General features: G+C 47.9%; 1 protein-coding gene across 1 annotated transcript in view; it reads left to right on the top strand.

The window, feature by feature from the left end:
* LOC310782809 (uncharacterized protein) overlaps nt 1–13,893 on the top strand; it is a 99,976-nt gene that overhangs the window by 39,393 nt on the left and 46,690 nt on the right. The window contains exon 5 of the mRNA XM_083643570.1: nt 7,572–7,760. Within this exon, the coding sequence (XP_083499696.1) occupies nt 7,572–7,760 (189 nt within the window). The remainder of the gene's footprint in view (nt 1–7,571; nt 7,761–13,893) is intronic.

Here is a 13,893-nt window from a genome sequence, read left to right as displayed (position 1 = left end):
ATGGGCCGGTGGTTGGGACACGCTTCAAGTGTACCGTGTGTCCTGACTATGATCTGTGCGCCTCCTGCCAGGCCAAGCGCCTGCACACACAACACTCCCTGCAGCCCATTGAAAGTAAAGGTGGTATTATGCTCACCCTGCCGTGAATGACGTAAATTTGTTGGGCGCGGTTATTCGCTACCTCCGTCGGGCTCTCGCCGTGTGCCTGATTTTTTTTCTCACAGCGCGAGCAACGCACGGCTTCTCTCCAAACATGGCCGCTTTCAAGCCACTGAGCCCTGAACACTGAGCTGTGTTTTCGCCACATTTCTTGACCCATGTGGTAGGCTATAAACTTTGATTTGCAACTGTTCATTTTTAGTCATTTCACCAAGTAAATGTGTTGTGTTGAGAGCATGATTGAGAGAGATTAAAAGCAGCACAGAGTAGGCAATCAAGGCTGAGAAGTAAAACGTTAGGGTTGTGCTACAACCCAGGTTTTACGAGTGAGAACGAGAGCTCTCACTAGTGCCTACAACGCTGCGACGCAGCCCTATGGAAGACTGTCATTTTGCTCCAAAATTACTTTTCATTAAAACCGACCAGCCACCCGTAGGTGGCGTGGTACCCCCTGGGGCTGACACGGATCCACGTGACTACGTCACGTCCTGTCAGCCCAGGGATAATCACTCTAATTTCTTCCAGCCCGCTGAGATCCGACGCACCCCGTGACGCATCGACACAGCAAGGCTGGGTAGTGAGAGCTCTCGTTCTCACTCGTAAAACCTGGGTTGTAGCACAACCCTAACGTTTTACTTCATTTCGAACTCAAGCTCTCACTAGTGCCTTAATTCAACCGACCTTGCTGCCGGGAGCACCCCACAGGGCGACCCGAAAGGCACCGGTGAACCACAGCCATATGGCAACGTTCATGCCTGACCGTCTGACATATTAGAGTGGCAACGATACTACTTTCTTGCCACCGACAGCACCGCGTGCGTGAATTGCGAACCGGACACGTCGAGACTGTAGTACCAAACAAAAGTGTGATGAGAGGACCATGAGGCCGCGGCACACATGTCCTCCCCTGAACACCGCGCAACAACGCAGAGGATGTCGCAACACCCCGCGTAGAATGCACCTTAATACCCTCTGGAGGTATCTTACCCACGGCAGAGTATGCCAAAAGCGATCGCCTCCACTATCCAGTGTGATAAGCGATCCTTGGAAAGGAGGCCACCCTGGGCCTTCTGCCAAAGCAGACCAACAACTGGTTTGGAGTGCGTAATGAACGCGTCCTGGCCACATAGGCCGAGAGCGCCCTTACTGGGCACAGCATGTGCAAGCGTCACTCCTCACCCGAACTGAACGGCGGGGGACAGAATGCTGATAAGTCTATGACCATAGACCTAAAGCTGACATTAATATTCTTAGGTTGGTAAGCCGGGTTTGGTCGCAACGTAACCCTGCACCCATCATTCCCAAAACCATACAGGCCTGCTGCACCGAGAGGGCAATCAGGTCACCAACTCTCTTTCCTGACGACAAGGCCAGCAGCAGCGCGGTCTTTAAAGACAGAACCTTTAAATCGGCGGAGTCCAAGGGCTCAAACGGATGACCCGTTAGCCCGTCCAGCACCGTAACCAGGTCCGATTTGGGAAAAAACGCACCGCGACGGCGGGCGCAGTTTACGCGCCCCCTTCATGAAGCGCGAGACCAAAGGGTACGCCCCCACGGGGCTCCCTTCAATTCCCATGTGGCAAGCAGAAATTGCAGCTACGTACACCTTAAGCCAGTGATTCCCAACCTGTGGTCCGCGGCCCCCTGGTGGGCCGCGAAGGTATTGCAAGTGGGCCGCCAAATCATTTCCAAAAAAGTATGATTTTTGAAAAAAAAAAAAAAAAAAAAATCAATTTTTTTTTTGAAAGATTTTGAAAAATCATACTTGAAAAAGTATGATTTTTGTTTCTTTGATGTTATTGCTTTTGCTTGAATTGAAGTTTCATCTTTACATCATCTTTATATTGGGTTTGTGTTTAATTGTAACCCTATCGATTTAATGGGCTTTCTTCTGATATTTGGATTTTGTTTGGATCTGATATTGGATGTCAAATTGTTATGAGAATGCATTTTTCCATTGTTGAAGGATACCGTTATTTATTAATCATTTGTTAATTAGCCTGTTACAGACAGCCCCTTGCTTGTCATTTCTGACATCTGTGTGGTGCTGATGGACAGCTCCTTGAATGATTGGTGTGTGTGTGTGTGTGTGTGTGTGTGTGTGTGTGTGTGTGTGTGTGTGTGCGTGTGTGTGTGTATGTGTGTGTGTGTGTGTGTGGACAGCTCCTTGAAAACTGTAATACTGAAGGTGTTGCAACATGTTACAGGTGCTGTGTTAGTGACTGTGGAGCTTCCAACATGTTTCTCCTGTATTCAGTTCAGTCCTTTATGTTCAATTTTCAATAAAAAAGTGCTCTGAGAACGCATTATATGGCCTTTGTATTTATGGGGTCGGAGGTGGGCCGCGAACATTTTTGAGACATAAAAGTGGGCCCTGAGTTGGAAAAGGTTGGGAACCACTGCCTTAAGCGACCGCGGGGACTGACCCGCGTCAAGCAGGCTCTGAAGGAAACAGAGAACTGGTCGCACACTGCAGTTCACTGGATCCACGCCCTTACTTGCTGCATAGTGCATCTCACATTATCAGGCAAGCCCTGGGCTAGCAACTGGTCCGGTTCAGGAGCCAGACCGCTAGCTTCCACCTGCCTGGGGAGGGGTGGAACACCTCCCCCTCCGCCTGGGATAGGAGATCGGCCCGTACCGGCAATGCCCAGGGCGGATCTTGCGCCAGGGAGACCAGGTCCGCAAACCATGTCTGCCTGGGCCAAAACAGACTAAAACGAGCCGGAGGCGCTGTTCCCTCACCCTGTCCAACACCTGACGGATCAGGGGGGTCGGGGGAAACGCATAGAGCCCCTCCCTCGGCCACGCGTGCGCTTTTAGCGCGTCATGACCTAACGGGGGCTGTCCTCCTGGATCGAGAACCACAGTGGGCAGTGTGTCTTTCGAGTCTGGCCGCACGCGGACTTGTCCGGCAGTGCGGTCCCCAAGAGAGCTCCCAACCAACAATGGCCCCACGGCGCCACTGATGGTGGGCTTGTCCTGAAGCAGAGCCCGGCGAATCGCCTTCAGCTCTAGAACGTTTATGTGGCGAAGCTCCTGAGCCTCCCACCGGCCGTTCGCCGAAAAATGCCCGCAATGAGCGGGACAGGGCCCCACCGAGTACCTCTCGAGAGGTAACGGGGGTCCGCCCATATAGCCAGCGCCTGCCAGGCCTGACCTGTCAGAGGAACCCTGCGATGACGGTCCCCGGCCGAGTCCAGGCGAAGCCTGAGAACCATATTTGGACCACGAGAGCATGTGTAGCCTCTCTAGCGGGAGCACATGCAGTGCTGAGGCCATCAGGCCCAACATCACTGTGCACTGATGCACTGACACCGAGGGCACAGACCTAACGTCCTTGGCTTGCTGTTCGAACCGTGCGAGCCTGTCGCTCTGGCGAAAGGCTCGCAGGAAGTCTAGCTCGAGCCCCAGGAAGGTCGCCGCCTGCGCTGGGACGAGGCAACTCTTCTGCCAGTTCACCAAAAACCCTAAGGTTTGCCGGTGATCGGTCACCACCTTGGTATGTTCCGTGGCACGGACCCTCGAGTCGGCCGCTAAGAGAACGTCGTCGAGATATAGGAAGACGCGGATCCCCCTCGCGCGGAGGGGAGCCAGGGCTGCCTCCACGCATACCGTGAGGGTTCGCGGGCTCAAAGACATGCCGAATGGCAAGACACAGAACTCGTAAGCCTTCCCCAGGAAGGAGAACCTCAGGTATTTCCTGTGTCTCCTGACCATGTGGACATGGAAGAACGCACCTTCCAGATCCCCGGAAGTAAGAAATCCCCCTGTCTCAACTCGTTGAACAGGCGGGGAAGAGAGCATTCGGAACGGGACTTGCTCAGCGTCTTGTTGAGACGCCGAAGGTCCAATTTTTGGACGCATGGAGCCGTCCTTCTTGGGCACGATAAAGTACCTGTGGTAGAAAACCCAAGCGCACATCTGCCTTGGGAACCGAGCGAATCGCCCCTTTGGCGAGGAACGAATAACCTCCTTGTGGAGTATGTCCATGGCCTCCCCCTCCACGGCCAGATCGGGGGTCCCGTCGAACGTGGGTGTGGGCCTGGCAAACTGTAGTGCGTATCCCCTCTGGAGGGTGCGCCGTAATGGGGACGGGGAACATAGATGCTCCCAGGCATCGAGCCTGTTGGACAAGATGGTCTCTTGTGGCCAAAGGAGCGGAACCCGTCATGAGCATATTGCTGGGCACCGGGACCTTTTGATCCGGTGCCCTGATGGGGGGGCGGGAGGCTACGCCCCCCCCGCCGCATGGACAGTTCCGTAGAAGCTGTGCATGCTGGGGGAGAACTTCTTACGCAAGCTCTGCCTACTGACGCGCTGTTGTATCGAAGTAACCCCCCCCCCATCCCTGCCGTGCGCCTTTCGCAGGCTGGGGGGACTGCGGAGGTAACGTTCTTTCTCGAGACCGGCCGCACGTGGACTTGTCCGACAGTGCGGCCCCCAGGCGAGCTCCCGACCAGCAATGAGCCGTCGGTGCCATTGATGGTGGGCTGTCCTAGGAGCCTCTAGCCGAGGCCAGGCCGTAGCCATGGACCAAGGCGAGCCTTGATGATGATGGGTATGAGACCCTGGGCGAGCTCCCGACCGAACTCGGGCCTTGGGCACCGAGGACGGTGGGTCTAAAGCTACAAGCCGCAGGCTGGAACTAAGCCCAGCCTTGGTGAGCCAACCGGTGGGCTTGACCTGGGCGCTGCCAACCAAGGCCAGGCCGTGGCCATGGACCAAGGTCCGCTGTGCCCCCTGCCAGGCTCCCTGCACTTGCAGGGGGCGCCCCAACAAGGGAGTGCGACCCATGGAGAGCTCCCAACCACCCCGGGCCTTGGGCACCAAGGGCGGTGGGCTTGTCCTTAGAGCTACAAGCCAAAGGCTGGCACTGAGCCCAGACCTTGGCGAGCTGTAAGCCCTGCTGGACGGGAAGCGCCAGCAAGGAGCGGTACGTCTATTGTAGCGGAGGTAGCTCGCGCCCAATGTACTTAGCACACAGATACTAACTGCACGGGTGCACGCCAGCTATCTGCAAAATACTATTGTTCTGTGCTAAACAGTACTAAATATTGCTATCTGCATGTATGCAAGGCAAGCTAGCTCTCAAACTCCTTTGAGAGCGGACCTTGGTCCGCTCTCAAGAGCTTAGCTGCGGACAAGACCGAGGGTTCAAGGCGCCTGTGCAGCGTGCTCGTGCCCAAGGCAGAACACGCACTTAACGTGCCGATTCATACTCGGCCAAAGTAGTTTTACACACGGCCCATCCCCTCCCTGACTTTCCCTGCTCAGTAGCAAGAGGAAGCTAATCACTAATAGCAAGCTCCCGCAGGGCGCACCCTATTAGCGGGAGTACTGCTTAAGCAAGCTAGCAGGCTAGCAAGAAGCACAGGCTAGACAGTAAGCAACCCGGAGGCTAGCGAACGTGCGCGTGCAATGGTAACGTAAGCGGCAATAGCCCATCCCGAAGGGGAGGCACCAATACCCACAACCTGTTAACCCGAGAGAACAGGCGTGGAAGCCACTAGCTAAGCTAGCATAAGCACTGAGAGACAAGCGTGCGCTAACACAAGCCTGCGCACAAGCCGGTGCAGCGAGTCTCTACCCTGAGTAACACAGGGAAGCAAGCGTGACCGCAAGCAGAGGCCAGCGGCCCGCGAAGCTAGTCAATCTCAGAAGAAACTCCTCAGGGGGAGTTACAATCTAGTAGATGCTATTTGCACGAGGCAAGCAACACTTAGCAGACAAGCAAGCTGGCTAAGATGGCGTAAGTACTGAGCGAAGCGGCCCACACAACGTGCGGGGCGAGCTTACCTAGCTAGCGTAATCGCCCGGCTAATATCTCAGAGTGCCCCCTTCGGGGCCGACGCCAGTAAAAGCTACACTACATTTATGTAGGTCCCAGCAACGCCTGTGCGGCGTGCTCCTGCCCTTAGGCATGCACACATTAATTAATTGTGCCGGTCGTAACCGGCCAGCGTAGCCTCACAGCTAATACAGCACCTAGCTGTTCCCCCCTCTCTCTGCTAACAGGAATAACGGGGTTACCGTGCAAGCTAAGCCTGCAACGGTAAGATAGCTGGAATGCTACACAACACTAGATACTGGCTGCACGGGAGCAAGCTAGCTATCTAGCTAACTGAAGAGCATGGCTTCTAGCTACTACTCTCGCTTAACGCGCGCCCTACACAGAGGTAGCTGGCGCGAAGTACTTAGCACACAGACACTAACTGCACGTGTGCACGTTAGCTATCTGCCACAATAACCGGGTGCGTTACCCTGTCTGGGGACGCAGCAGATAGCTGGAGTGCTACAAGGTAGTCCAAGCTAGCTGCACTGAGCAAACTAGCTAACTATCTAACGCGCGCGCTCTAAAGCCGGCGCCTAAAGTACCTAGCACACGAAAGCTACCCGCACGGGTGCCAAGCTAGCTATCTGTAACAACTGGGCTAATTAGCCTCTTTGTTCCTGTGCTACGTGGTACAAGCTATTTGCACGGCAGCAATAACCACTACACGGCGGTAGCAGCAGAACTACACGGCGGTAGCAATAAACAGTTAACTAAGGAAGATACTCTTAGCTTTTAGATGACTTGTTCCGACGCCGCTGGTGAAGGGTACAGGATCGGGTCCCGAAGCCTGCTTTATCCCGTCCACGCGAACCTCTTGAGGTGGGCAAATCAGACGGAACGAGCCTAGTATCTAAAGCTATGTAAGAGAGCTAACTCATAGTTAACCGCGGAGCTTTCTAAAACACGTCTTCTCAGCGGGTGGAAGAAACGGAAAGTGATTATCCCTGGGCTGACAGGACGTGACGTAGTCACGTGGATCCGTGTCAGCCCCAGGGGGTACCACGCCACCTACGGGTGGCTGGTCGGTTTTAATGAAAAGTAATTTTGGAGCAAAATGACAGTCTTCCATAGGGCTGCGTCGCAGCGTTGTAGGCACTAGTGAGAGCTTGAGTTCGAAACGAAGTAAAACAGCTTTCAGTAAAAACAAGTTTGGTGATTCCTTCATGTGCTGATGTGTGGTCGTTTGAGAGTGAAAGCCCACTCAGTACTGCACATAATAGCGTTTCATTGCAACTTTTCACGGGCTGTTCTCACTATTACCATTGTACAATACATGCTGATCACTTGGCTGATCACTTTCTGAGTATAATAGCATCTGCCCCAGCGCGAGGTCTGCATGGTGACTCCCGGAGACTCGCGGAGCTCCACCCCCACGGAGCTTGCTCGAGTATAAGAGCACCTTTAGTGTGTATTCTGAAATAAAGTAACACACATTCAACTCATAATTTATGTATTACGTATTTACATATGTAAAGAGTAGTGGGATGAATAGTAGCTGTTGGCTGTTTGTTTATTGTTAGATTCCAGGCCTTTTAAAGCCCACCCCTCTCTCTCTCTCTCTTTCTCTCTCTCTCAGTGGAGCACCAGCTGCAGTATGCCGCCCTCCCACCTTTCTGCGCTCTGCACCCCAACGTGACGTGCGATGGCTGCAATGGGCCGGTGATTGGGACACGCTTCAAGTGCACTGTGTGTCCCGACTATGACCTGTGTGCCTGCTGTCGGGGCAAGCGCCTCCACATACAACACCCCCTGCGACCCATTGAATGTAAGGATGTATTATGATTAGGGCTGTCAATCGATTAAAATATTTAATCGCGATTAATCGCATGATGTCCATAGTTAATCGCGATTAATCGCAAATTAATCAATTTTTTTTTATCTGTTCTAAATCTACCTCAAACTGAGGTACCTTAAACATGGGAGCTTTGTGCAAAGATGCACTGTTGTATTAATATGGGTAGTAGCTATTATCATTAGTATGGGTAAGTATTTGGCCATTGGTATATTGTTATTAATGTATTATTGGGTAACCCTTTATTTTACAGGTACCCTAGTTACATATGAACTATTTGTAATTACACATGAACACCAAATGTAATTACACAGTAATTACCAATAGTTCTAAATTACGTTCATATGTAGTTACATTGTAACAGACCTGTAAAATGGAGTGAGTCTGTTCAACTGTAGTTCATATGTAGTTACATTGTAACAGACCTGTAAAATGGAGTGAGTCTGTTCAACTGTAGTTCATATGTAGTTACATTGTAACAGACCTGTAAAGTGGGGTGAGACTGTTCAACTGTAGTTCATATGTAGTTACATGGTACCGGACCTGTAAAGTGGAGTGAGACTGTTCAACTGTAGTTCATATGTAGTTACATGGTACCGGACCTGTAAAGTGGAGTGAGTCTTTTCAACTGTAGGTCATATGTAGTTACATGGTAGCGGACCTGTAAAGAAGCTCCCGGCTGGGACAGAGATTGCTAAAACCCAGTGGTGGATTCGAACCACTGAACTTCTGATTGCAAAGCAAGCGGCTTTAACCACTCAGCCACGAGGGCTTTCCAAATTTCATGGTGGAGTTTAAGAGGATAACTGTATGTCAGTCAGATGTAGTTGCTGTCACTTCATAGCTTTGTTATTATACACAGAGACTTGGGGGAAAATATTGATACTTTATTTAGTTGTAGGTATGATTTTGTCCAGAATTCCAATACAAAAATTATAATAAAAGTATTGTAGATATAGAGGTAACAGTGAAACTATAATCAAAATAGCCATTCTTCTACATTCTAATTGTTAGCTTATTGTAAATGAGTCATTTCCCCATCAATTTCCCAATTTCTCAATTTGTTGGGGACCCAGTCGAAGCCCCTCAAAGACCCCTTTGGTCAGCAGACCCCCGGATCATCTCTCCCCAAAGTCTATACCCCCCCCCCAGTCTATAAATCCCCTAATCCGCATAAGGGGGGAACTCCCCCCTATTTGCTAAATAAATTGTATGCACTGTGCTCTAGAAACATTTAGTTATATTTAAAGATTTGAAATAAAAAAAATGCATTCTAATAATTTTCTGAATTGTGGTTTAAATAGTCCCATGAGCCATTTACAGCTCATGGGGGGGGGGGGGGGGGGGTCTGGCACAGTCACACTGCAGAAATGCATTCACATTAATCAATATTGCCTGTCTTTCAAGCTACAACTAACAAAGTATCTAACAAAGTCTATGCTTATAATACCAAAGCTAGGAAGTGACAACTATATCTGACTGACATACAGTTATCCCAAACTCCACAAGTTGGAAAGCCCTTGTGGCTGAGTGGTTAAAGACGCCTGCTTTGCAATCTGAAGTTCAGTGGTTCGAATCCCCCACTGGCTTTTAGCTATCTCTGTCCCAGGCCAGAGCTTCTTTACAGGTCCGGTGCCATGTAACTACATATGAACTACAGTTAAATAGACTCACTCCACTTTACAGGTCTGTTACCATGTAACTACATATGAACTACAGTTGAATAGACTCACTCCACTTTACAGGTCCATTACAATGTAACTACATATGAACTACCGTTGAATATACTCACTCCACTTTACAGGTCTGTTACCATGTAACTACATATGAACTACAGTTAAATAGACTCACTCCACTTTACAGGTCTGTTACCATGTAACTACATATGAACTAAAGTTGAATACACTCACTCCACTTTACAGGTCCGTTACAATGTAACTACATATGAACTAAAGTTGAACAGACTCACTCCATTTTACAGGTATGTTACAATGTAACTACATATGAACATCATTTATAACTATTGGTAATTACTGTGTAATTACATTTGGTGTTCATGTGTAATTACAAATAGTTCATATGTAACTAGGGTACCTGTAAAATAAAGGGTTACCTATTATTGCTATTAGTTACTGGGAATACACAACTCTCAGGCTGCACTGTTTGAAGTTAACCGTGCTACCCAGGAGCAGCTGCATGCCAGCTCTCTCTCCCTCTCTCGCTTTCTCTCTCGGTCTCTCTCTCACGCTCTCCGTTGGTCTCTCTCACTCTGGTATGATCGCCCTCCCGTCTTTCTCACTGTCTGTCTGGCTTGCTCGCTTTCTCTGCCTCGCTCTCTAGTCTCTCCCTCTCCGTCTCTGTGTGTGTGTGTGTGTGTGTGTGTGTGTGTGTGTGTGTGTGTGTGTTTGTGTGTTTAGTGTCAGAGCAGGTGGCGTTAAAAGTTTAGACATTTATCATTTCAAAACGGTTTCACGTATCTAAATTCCGCCCAGACATTTAGATCAGGGAAGTCCAGAGATGACACAGAAAAAGTTTGGGCTCATTCGGGCAAATGGCCTAGGACGAGTTCGCAAAAATAGGTTTTTGAGAAAATGCAAGATGGCGGAAAATCTAGCAGACTGAAATGGGCGTGGCCTAGTTGGTTAAATGCATAATGCTCTAGAGAATCAAGTAGACGTGGAATTTTGATTCTAGGGCTCATGGTTAATAAGTTATGAACCACAAAACATGGAATTAGCTGTTATAGCGCCACCATCTGGTCGATTAATGTAATTTTTATTCTCTGAGTAGTGGCTGACATGTTGAATGTATGTGGAAGGTTTGAGTGATGTGGAGCTTATGATTTCTGAGATCCACACACTTTTCGGTCAGGACAAGAACAAAAACAAACGCACAAAAGTTTAGAAATGTATCATTTCAAAACGGTTTCACGTATCCAAATTGTTTTTACAACTTTAGACCAGGGAAGTCCAGAAATGATGCAGAACAAGTTTGGGCTCATTCAGGCAAATGGCCTAGGAGGAGTTCGCAAAAATAGGTTTTTGAGAAAATCCAAGATGGCGGGAAATCTAGTCAGACGTAAATGCACGTGGCCTACATGGATAGATGCGTATTGATCCAGGGAATCCAGCAGAAGTGGAATTTTGATTCTAGGGCTCACGGCTCAGACGTTATGGGCCAATATGTGCAGTCGGCTGTTATAGCGCCACCATCTGGCCAATATGTGTAATTTTCTGTCTCTGAGTAGTGGGGCACATTTCCAACCTATGTGCAATGTCTGGCTACTGTACCCCTTACGGTTTTTGACGTGCATACTGTTTTAGCGGAGAATAATAATAAACGGAACAATTACAATAGGGATCCTAGCACTGCGTGCTTGGACCCCCTAACTAGGGTACAACCTTGCTGCAGTTAACATGTAAGCCAGAATCAGGGTGTAAATTACATTTTCAAGTCAACTTGGCATCTCAGGGCTTGTGGAGACTTTGATTATGCCAGCTGAGCAGTATGGAAGCATTTTATATATTTTTGTTTTTTCTACATTTTTGCTCATGGCCAACTTCACTCAGCAGACAGCTCTCTGTGCCTGTTGTGGTTGGAGTGCAGTTCTATCTCTGTGTGTGATGCGTCCCGAGTGCTTTACCCAGTACACTTGACTGCATGCAAGTACAGCATAGTACCCCACTTCAAATAAACCAAACTATACCTTTCACAAATCAACTCAAATAAATCAGCATTGTTTTTCAGTGGAGTGTCACTTTAAGGCCAAAACTATTAACATCTTAGTTGGCTTTAATTAAACACAAAATAGGAATACATTTCAAATCACAACACATTACTGTCACTTAAATTTACCTTCATACCTCCCTTTACATAACATTGAAAATATATTTCAGATTGTGTAAACCTCCCTTTAGACTCACCGATTTGGCTTTTGGAGTTTCATTCAGCAGGTTTCAAAGATAAGTTGAATTGGATGTTAAAAAAAACTTTCCCTCTATACTGCCAACTGTCTTGCACCATCTCCATTCATCAGTGATTCAGTGCACCTGGTACAGAGCCTGACCACAGCCCAACTCTTGATTGTCTCAGAGTGATGTCAGTCACACTGCAGGATTACAAGCCCCGCCAACTATCGTTTCATGTAAAATGCATTGGTGATAGATTTGCAGTGTAAACATTGGTGACCTGGGTTTACAGTTATCAAATTGTGTGTTCATAAGTTAAAGCAACTCTGCTCAACATGTGGTAAAAAGAAATCAGCCAGGATGAGCGGTAATGAGTGTCACACCTATGAACAGGTGAGGGCAATGTGACCCCTCAGCATTGAACCCAGATAAAACTACAAGAAAAGATGGCAGACACACAGCAGGACAAGTTGCAGGGTGATTTTATTTTCCCAACATCAAAAGTGACAGTGAGGCAATCAGCATGTTGCCTGTGGATAACAAGAACACAAACAGAATTATTTACCCAAATAAACAATGTTAACAAGCAATCCAAATGACATCAAATTAGCAATAAACAAACAATGTAACAATCAATTAAAGCAACAATAAACAATATGTTAACCATGGCTAAAGAAAAAAACATGCAATTCACCTTTAAGGTCAGGATGGCTTGGAATGGCTGACAGCACCTCTGTAGCAGCAGACTGGGGTTTCGGGCAAGTGTTGCACTTCTTTTATACCCATAGCTCCACCCATCTCCCCACCCACATGGCACAATCCACAAGTGTTTGTGTGTTTGTTTGTGTGTGTGTGTGTGTGTGTGTGTGTGTGTGTGTGTGTGTGTGTGTGTGTGTGTTTAGTGTCAGGGCATGTGTCGTCAAAAGTTTAGACATTTATCATTTCAAAACGGTTTGACGTATCCAAATTCGTTGTACAACTTTAGATCAAGGAAGTCCAGAGATGTCACAGAAAAAGTTTGGGCTCATTTCGGCAAATGGCCTAGGAGGAGTTAGCAAAAATAGGTTTTTGAGAAAATCGAAGATGGTTCAGCAGTTATGGGCCAATACGTGAAATAGCGCCACCATCTGGTCAATATGCGTAATTTTTTAGCTCTGAGTAGTGGGACACATTTCCAACCTATGTGCAAAGTCTGGCTACTGGCGGCCTTATGGTTTCTGACGTGCATATTGTTTTAGCGGAGAATAATAATAATAAATGGAACAATTACAATAGGGATCCTAGCCCTTCGTGCTTGGACCCCTAATAAACGGAACAATTACAATAGGGATCCTAGCACTTCATGCTTGGACCCCTAATAAATGGAACAATTACAATAGGGATGCTAGCACTTCGTGCTTGGACCCCTAAATATAGCCGCAAGCGGCGATGCGGGGTCCAAGCATCCGGTGACCTGGGGGATATATGAGACATAATAAACACCAAATAGTGCACATTTATTCAGAGTTGGTATGTGCACAATTAAACAAAGTTTGGTTGAGATCCGGTGACCTGACGGTTTCCAAGCAGTAGTAGTAGTAGTAGTAGTAGCAGTAGTAGTAATTGTAGTAGTAGTAGTGTTGGTAGTAGTGGGAGTGGTAGCAGTAGTAGCAGCAGTAGTTGTAATTGACCGGTTAATGAGTTGTGGGCAATTTAGTGTCGGGGTGTGTTTCATTAAAAGTTTAGAGATTTATCATTTCAAAACGGTTTCACATATCCAAAATCCTTTGATAACTTTTTTTTTTTTTTTTTTTTTTTTTCAATGATTTTTATTGAAGGACAGACATGGCAAACATGAACAATCAACATCAATTATCTCCTTCAGATTTTCTTTTTTTTTGACAGCAGATGCCCCTTCCCTCCTCCCCGCCATTCCCTCCCACCCCTACCTTGAAAAACCCTGATTCATACTGGTTCAGCGAGTGTATACTCAATTCTGATTCCGAACAACAAAGTACAGCACATCAATAATTCACAACAGCAAAATGTATGCACACACACCATAGCAAAGGATAAATAAAATAAATAAATAAAAATTAAGCAATACAAATAATTTTCTCATTCCGGGGGGAGTGTTTGAAGGCCAATAAAGTAGTCTATCATGCCTTGCCATTTCTTATAGAAACGGTCTACGGAGCCCCTGAGAGTGAATTTAATTT

Source organism: Poromitra crassiceps (genome assembly GCF_964638095.1).
Source record: "Poromitra crassiceps genome assembly, chromosome: 9".
In the NCBI taxonomy this organism is placed as follows: Eukaryota; Metazoa; Chordata; class Actinopteri; order Beryciformes; family Melamphaidae; genus Poromitra; species Poromitra crassiceps.
Note: the sequence above shows the minus strand (reverse complement) of the source record. Positions and strands in the feature narration are given on the sequence as shown.